This window comes from Pollachius pollachius, assembly GCF_949987615.1.
Source record: "Pollachius pollachius genome assembly, chromosome: 1".
NCBI classification, from domain to species: domain Eukaryota; kingdom Metazoa; phylum Chordata; class Actinopteri; order Gadiformes; family Gadidae; genus Pollachius; species Pollachius pollachius.
This window is the reverse complement of record NC_136934.1, coordinates 51875492-51883868: the sequence shown is the minus strand read 5'-3', so window position 1 is coordinate 51883868 and position 8377 is coordinate 51875492. Positions and strand designations below refer to the sequence as shown.

General features: G+C 45.6%; 1 protein-coding gene across 1 annotated transcript in view; it reads right to left on the bottom strand.

Annotated features, from left to right (window-relative positions):
• LOC307092087 (collagen alpha-6(VI) chain-like) overlaps nt 1-8377 on the bottom strand; it is a 32563-nt gene that overhangs the window by 15453 nt on the left and 8733 nt on the right. Inside the window, exons 8-15 of the mRNA XM_079758975.1 lie at nt 4630-4722; nt 3640-3693; nt 2721-2792; nt 2456-2482; nt 1640-1684; nt 1216-1269; nt 1059-1121; nt 384-464 (exon numbers count right to left, since the gene is read on the bottom strand). Of these exons, the coding sequence (XP_079615101.1) occupies nt 384-464; nt 1059-1121; nt 1216-1269; nt 1640-1684; nt 2456-2482; nt 2721-2792; nt 3640-3693; nt 4630-4722 (489 nt within the window). The remainder of the gene's footprint in view (nt 1-383; nt 465-1058; nt 1122-1215; nt 1270-1639; nt 1685-2455; nt 2483-2720; nt 2793-3639; nt 3694-4629; nt 4723-8377) is intronic.

Genomic DNA, 8377 nt, shown 5'->3' with positions numbered 1-8377 from the left:
CCTGGATCGCCCTAGACAGGAAGTGTGTGTGCGTGTGCGTGTGTGTGTGTGTGTGTGTGTGTGTGTGTGTGTGTGTGTGTGTGTGTGTGTGTGTGTGTGTGATTGTTTGTTCAAAACAAAGTTCCGTTAATGCACACAAACAGAGAGACAGAGACAGAGAGAGAGACAGAGAGAGAGAGACAGAGAGAGAGACAGAGAGACAGACAGAGAGAGACAGAGAGACAGACAGAGAGAGAGACAGAGACAGACAGAGACAGAGACAGAGAGAGACAGAGACAGACAGAGACAGAGACAGAGAGACAGGGAGACAGACAGAGACATAAACAACTGGTCATGACATTAACTAAGTGACTCTTCCTCCACGCTCACTGAGGAGAACAGGATTCCCAGCCTCTCACCGGCAGACCAGTGCTGCCTGGATCTCCTTTAGGTCCGACCACTGAGTTGTCTGAGCCAGCGGCCCCCTGAAAAACAACGCACACACAGTATCACTAACACACACAAACATACTCAAACGCACGCACACACACTCACACACAACCACACATGCACACACAAATGCACACCCTCAAACATACACAATCACACACATGCAGACAGACACACAGTACGACGGCCATTTGTAGGGTACTCTGCTGACTATTGGAACGCCGATATTGAACGCCAAGGAGAGAGAGAAAGGGAGACAAAGACAGAGAGACAGACAGACAGACAGAAAGACAGAGAGAGGGAGAGAGAGAGAGAGACAGACAGACAGACAGACAGACAGACAGACAGACAGACAGAGAAAGAGAGACAGACAGACAGACAGACAGACAGACAGACAGAGGGAGAGAGAGAGAGAGAGAGAGAGAAAGAGAGACGGACAGACAGACAGACAGACAGACAGACAGACAGACAGACAGACAGACAGACAGACAGAGGGAGAGAGAGAGACAGACAGACAGACAGACAGACTGACAGACAGACATACAGAGGGAGAGAGAGAGAGAGAGAGAGAGAGAGAGACAGACAGACAGACAGACAGACAGACAGACAGACAGAGGGAGAGAGTGTACCGGGTCTCCTCTGAGTCCTCGTTGTCCTTTGACTCCTCCCTCTCCTGTGATCCCCCTGTTGCCCTGGAGACGGTGACACAGGTCAAAGGTCACCCCCCATCACATGGCATCACATGACATCACAAGTTCTTTTTAGTAATGAGCAGGAGCAGTTTACCGCATTCCCTGGATGTCCTTTCCCTCCCGGAGCTCCTATCAAGCCCGTTGTACCCTGCGGACACACACACACACACACACACACACACACACACACACACACACACACACACACACACACACACACACACATACACACACACACACACACACACACAGACACACACACACACACACAGACACACACACACACACATACACATACACACACATACACACACACACACACACATACACACACACACACACACACACACATACACACACACACGCAGACACACACACACACACACAAAGACAAACACAAAATGATCACGTTAAATATGAGGCGCAAGCACACTTCAACACACCACTTGTGATTGGAGGTGGAGGTGTGTGTAGAGGAGGTGTGTGTAGAGGAGGTGCAGGTGAAGCCAGCTGGTTACCTGCTCTCCTTTGTCTCCTTCCATTCCATGATCTCCTCCTTCACCCTGCAGGAGGACAAAAGTCAAGACCTATTTTCGTCTCCTCATCCCCCCTTGACTCCTCCTCCCCTTCTTACCTCGTCGCTCCTCAATCGACCATCTCTCACCTCCTCCTCCTCCTTCTCCTCCTCTCCTCCCCCCCTCCTCCTTTCACTTCCTTCTCCTCCCACCTCCCTTCTCTTCTCACTTCCTCCTACTCTCACCTCCTTCCACCCCCTCCTCCTCTCAGCTCCTCCTCCTCTCACCTCCTCCTTCCTCCTCTCCTCTCCTCCTCTCAACTCCTCCTCCTCCTCCTCTCACCTCCTCCCCCTCCCTCCTCCTCTCACCTCCTCCTCCTCTCCCCTCATCCTCCTCTCACCCCCTCTCCCTCCATCCTCCTCCTCCTCTCACCCCCTTCTTCTCCTCCCTCCTCCTCCTCCTCCTCCTCTCACCTCCTCCCCCTCCCTCCTCCTCTCACCTCCTCCTCCTCTCCCCTCATCCTCCTCTCACCCCCTCTCCCTCCATCCTCCTCCTCCTCTCACCTCCTCCTCCTCCTCTCACCTACTCCTCTCCCTCTAACCTCCTCCTTCTCCTCCCGACCACTCCTCCTCTCACTTCCTCCTACTCTCACCTCCATCTCACCTCCTCCTCTCACAACTTCCTCCTCCTCCCTCTCCTCCACTTCCTCTCCCACCTTTCTCATCTCAGAGTTCTATCCAAACACTCCTCTGTGATAGCCAATCCCTGACTCCACTTCCTGGACTAAAAAAAAGATTTCCTGAAGGTTTGGACACTCACCTTGTTGCCACGGTAACCTAGATTGCCCTGTCAATCAAACAACAGAGATCTCGATTAAACACACACTATGCCAACCGCCGCTGTCATTCAAATGTCCACAGTGCGATCACAACTGAAGTCTACCGCTATTATTAGAAGTTTGTGTGACTCTATGAGGCTATGAATTGTAATGGCGGGGTTGGATGTAGGATGGCTAGAGAGTGAAGGACGCAGTATTAGTGGTACTGTGGTACTGTCTGCCTGTCCATCTGGCCTGTGTGCTTACCTTCTGACCTCTGGGCCCCTGGCATCCACGGCTGCCTTGGGCTCCCCACAACCCAGGAGGGCCTCGATCGCCCTGCGTAAGAGAGGGGGAGAGAGGGAGAGAGAGAGAGAGAGAGAGGGGGAGAGAGAGAGAGAACAGGAGAGAGAGAGAGAGAGAGAGAGAGGGAGAGAGAGAGAGAGAACGGGAGAGAGAGAGAGAGAGGGAGAGAGAGAGAGAGATAGGAAGAGAGAGAGAGAGAGCGATAGGAAGAGAGAGAGAGGGAGGGAGGGAGAGAACGGGAGAGAGAGAGAGACAGAGCGAGAGAGAGAGGGAGAGAGAGAGAACGGGAGAGAGAGAACGGGAGAGAGAGAGAGAGAACGGGAGAGAGATAGGAAGAGAGAGAGAGAGGGAGAGAGAGAGAGAATGGGAGAGAGAGATAGGAAGAGAGAGAGAGAGAGAGAACGAGAGAGAGAGAGAGAGAGAGAGAGAACGGGAGGGAGAGAGAGCGAGAGAGAGAGAACGGGAGGGAGAGGGAGAGAGAGAGAGCGGGAGAGCTGTACTAGCAGCATCTGGAACATTCTCACAACACCCTGGAACCACTGAAACAGAAAGCTAAACGCCATGTTTTCCTTCTCTTTTCTTTATCAAAACTCCTTTAGATTGTCAATAAAGGCAGTCATTATAGTTTTCGCCTTAAGGCTGAGGCTCGTGGGAAATGAGGTTTTTGAACGATGGACGTGTTGAACAGAACATGAATAGAAAAGGTGACACAATCTGTGTTAGTATGCTGTGAGCATTCGTATTCATATGTTTGTGTTTATGCCTCTTTGTTATATATCTATATCTATGCATGCTCATGTAAACAGTATGCATGCTCTTCAGAATTAAAAAAATAGTATTCAAAATACAGGATGATAATATTGGTAAAGATAATACTTACAGCAGTGCCTTCCTCTCCTGGGTACCCTGGATGACCTTTGGGTCCAGGACCACCCTGAGGACACACACACACACACACACACACACACACACACACACACGCACACACACACGCACACACGCAAACACACACACGCACACACGCGCACACACACACACACACACACACACACACACACACACACACACATACACGCACACACACACACACACACACACACGATGGGTTCTCCTCCTCTAGGAGCGGGGCAGAAGGTTCTCCTCAGAGCGGTTCTCCTCAGAGTGGTTCTCCTCAGAGTGATTCTCCTCAGAGCGGTTCTCCTGCTCTACTCTCCTCCCAGCAGCAGCCAGTGGGGCAAGTGGAACCTCTAAACCCAACGGAGGTATGGTGACGGAGGAGGACTGACTCCTCCTCTAGATCTCTGCTTCCTGCTGGAGAACAGCGTGGACCCGCCCCCTGAGTCTCTCGCTCCTCTAGATCTCTGCTTCCTGCTGGAGAACAGCGTGGACCCGCCCCCTGAGTCTCTCGCTCCTCTAGATCTCTGCTTTCTGCTGGAGAACAGCGTGGACCCGCCCCCTGAGTCTCTCGCTCCTCTAGATCTCTGCTTCCTGCTGGAGAACAGCGTGGACCCGCCCCCTGAGTCTCTCGCTCCTCTAGATCTCTGCTTTCTGCTGGAGAACAGCGTGGACCCGCCCCCTGAGTCTCTCGCTCCTCTAGATCTCTGCTTCCTGCTGGAGAACAGCGTGGACCCGCCCCCTGAGTCTCTCGCTCCTCTAGATCTCTGCTTCCTGCTGGAGAACAGCGTGGACCCGCCCCCTGAGTCTCTCGCTCCTCTAGATCTCTGCTTCCTGCTGGAGAACGGCGTGGACCCGCCCCCTGAGTCTCTCGCTCCTCTAGATCTCTGCTTCCTGCTGGAGAACAGCGTGGACCCGCCCCCTGAGTCTCTCACTCCTCTAGATCTCGTTTTCTGATGTTTCTGAAGAGACTCACCTTTGAACCTGAGGTCCCCGGCTTGCCTCGGCCGCCTTCATGTCCCGTACATTTGCATGCGACACCACAGCACTCTCGGTCGGCCAACGTGTCCTGGACGAGAGAGAGAGAGAGAGAGAGAGAGAGAGAGAGAGAGAGAGAGAGAGAGAGAGAGAGAGAGAGACAGAGAGAGAGAGAGAAAGGGGGAGAGGGAGAGAAAGTGAGCGTAGGGGGGAGTCAGGGGAGAGAGAGAGAAAGAGTGTACTGTTATTAGAGCAAGATTACGTTTAGTTTGGTTAATCTTTCCCTTAATAAATCTTCGTTATATATTTTTGTTAATTTTAGTTTAGTTTAAGATGGAGTTACGATCTGTTTAGTATAGTTTAGTTAAGAGGTTTTACGATCTGCTTAGTATAGTTTCGTTAAAGTGGATTTACGATCTGTTTACTATAGTGTATTTTAAGGCGGATTTGCGATCTGTTTAGTATAGTTTATTTAGGGTGGACTTACGATCTGTTTAGTATAGTGTAGTTTAAGGGGGACTTGCAATCTGTTTGGTATAGTTTATTTAAGGTGGACTTGCGATCTGTTTAGTAAGGTGTAGTTTAAGGTAGACTTACAAACTGTTAAGTATTGCGTAGTTTAAGGTGGACTTGCGATCTGTTTAGTATAGTTTATTTAAGATGGATTTATGATCTTCTTTGTATAGTTCCGTTAAGGCGGACTTCCGATCTGTTTAGTATAGATTATTTAAGGTGGACTTAGGATCTGCTTTGTATAGTTTCGTTAAGGTGGGTTTCTGATCTGTTTAGTATAGTTTATTTGAGGGGGACTTGCAATCTGTTTAGTAAAATTTATGTAAGGTGGACTTACGATCTGTTTAGTATTGTGTAGTTTAAGGTGGACTTGCGATCTGTTTAGTATCGTTTATTTAGGGTGGACTTGCGATCTGCTTAGTATAGTTTATTTAAGATTGACTTATGATCTGCTTTGTATAGTTTCGTTAAGGTGGACTTACGATCTGTTTAGTGTAGTGTAGTTTAAGGTGGACTTATGATCTGTTTGGTCTAGTTTATTTAAGGTGGACTCATGATCGTTTAGTATAGTGTAGTTTAAGGTGGTCTTATGATCTGCTTGGTCTAGTTTATTTAAGGTGGACTCATGATCTGTTTAGTTCATCTCGAGAGTTCATCTCGACTCTGCATAGAAACCAATGCACAGCCACCATTGAATGTTGTACGTCCTGGCACTTGTACATTGCACTTATTCAAGGTACTTAATTGTGTAGCATCTACAGTAGCTGCTATCGCTGCTTTACACGGGGAATGGGTTAGCCTAGCGATTGTAATACTTGCACTTGGTTCTATGAACGTCTTTACTGTACCGACAGCGATATATTGTTTCACTTCTTATGACAAATGTACTTATTGTAACAAATGCACTTATTGTAAGTCGCTTTGGATAAAAGCGTCTGCTAAATGCCCTAAATGTAAATGTAGATGTATAGTATAGTGTAGTTTAAGGTGGACTTATGATCTGTTTGGTCTAGTTTATTTAAGGTGGACTCATGATCGTTTAGTATAGTGTAGTTTAAGGTGGATTTATGATCTGCTTGGTCTAGTTTATTTAAGGTGGACTCATGATCTGTTTAGTATAGTGTAGTTTAAGGTGGACTTATGATCTGTTTGGTCTAGTTTATTTAAGGTGGACTCACGATCTGTTTAGTATAGTGTAGTTTAAGGTGGACTTATGATCTGCTTGGTCTAGTTTATTTAAGGTGGACTCACGATCTGTTTAGTATAGTGTAGTTTAAGGTGGACTTATGATCTGCTTGGTCTAGTTTATTTAAGGTGGACTCACGATCTGTTTAGTATAGTGTAGTTTAAGGTGGACTTATGATCTGCTTGGTCTAGTTTATTTAAGGTGGACTCACGATCTGTTTAGTATAGTGTAGTTTAAGGTGGACTTATGATCTGTTTGGTCTAATTTATTTAAGGTGGACTCACAATCTGTTTAGTATAGTGTAGTTTAAGGTGGACTTATGATCTGTTTGGTCTAGTTTACTTAAGGTGGACTCATGATTGTTTAGTATAGTGTAGTTTAAGGTGGATTTATGATCTGCTTGGTCTAGTTTATTTAAGGTGGACTCATGATCTGTTTAGTATAGTGTAGTTTAAGGTGGACTTATTATCTTTTTGGTCTAGTTTATTTAAGGTGGACTCACGATCTGTTTAGTATAGTGTAGTTTAAGGTGGACTTATGATCTGTTTGGTCTAGTTTATTTAAGGTGGACTCACGATCTGTTTAGTATAGTGTAGTGTAAGGTGGATTTATGATCTGCTTGGTCTAGTTTATTTAAGGTGGACTCACGATCTGTTTAGTATAGTGTAGTTTAAGGTGGACTTATGATCTGTTTGGTCAAGTTTATTTAAGGTGGACTCACGATCTGTTTAGTATAGTGTAGTTTAAGGTGGATTTATGATCTGCTTGGTCTAGTTTATTTATGGTGGACTCACGATCTGTTTAGTATAGTGTAGTTTAACGTGGACTTATGATCTGCTTGGCCTAGTTTATTTAAGATGGACTCACGATCTGTTTAGTATAGTGTAGTTTAAGGTGGGCTTATGATCTGTTTGGTCTAGTTTATTTAAGGTGGACTCACGATCTGTTTAGTATAGTGTAGTTTAAGGTGGACTTATGATCTGTTTGGTCTAGTTTATTTAAGGTGGACTCACGATCTGTTTAGTATAGTGTAGTTTAAGGTGGACTTATGATCTGCTTGGTCTAGTTTATTTAAGGTGGACTCACGATCTGTTTAGTATAGTGTAGTTTAAGGTGGACTTATGATCTGCTTGGTCTAGTTTATTTAAGGTGGACTCACGATCTGTTTAGTATAGTGTAGTTTAAGGTGGACTTATGATCTGCTTGGTCTAGTTTATTTAAGGTGGACTCACGATCTGTTTAGTATAGTGTAGTTTAAGGTGGACTTATGATCTGTTTGGTCTAATTTATTTAAGGTGGACTCACAATCTGTTTAGTATAGTGTAGTTTAAGGTGGACTTATGATCTGTTTGGTCTAGTTTACTTAAGGTGGACTCATGATTGTTTAGTATAGTGTAGTTTAAGGTGGATTTATGATCTGCTTGGTCTAGTTTATTTAAGGTGGACTCATGATCTGTTTAGTATAGTGTAGTTTAAGGTGGACTTATTATCTTTTTGGTCTAGTTTATTTAAGGTGGACTCACGATCTGTTTAGTATAGTGTAGTTTAAGGTGGACTTATGATCTGTTTGGTCTAGTTTATTTAAGGGGGACTCACGATCTGTTTAGTATAGTGTAGTGTAAGGTGGATTTATGATCTGCTTGGTCTAGTTTATTTAAGGTGGACTCACGATCTGTTTAGTATAGTGTAGTTTAAGGTGGACTTATGATCTGTTTGGTCAAGTTTATTTAAGGTGGACTCACGATCTGTTTAGTATAGTGTAGTTTAAGGTGGATTTATGATCTGCTTGGTCTAGTTTATTTATGGTGGACTCACGATCTGTTTAGTATAGTGTAGTTTAACGTGGACTTATGATCTGCTTGGCCTAGTTTATTTAAGATGGACTCACGATCTGTTTAGTATAGTGTAGTTTAAGGTGGACTTATGATCTGCTTGGCCTAGTTTATTTAAGGTGGACTCACGATCTGTTTAGTATAGTGTAGTTTAAGGTGGGCTTATGATCTGCTTGGTCTAGTTTATTTAAGGTGGACTCACGATCTGTTTATTA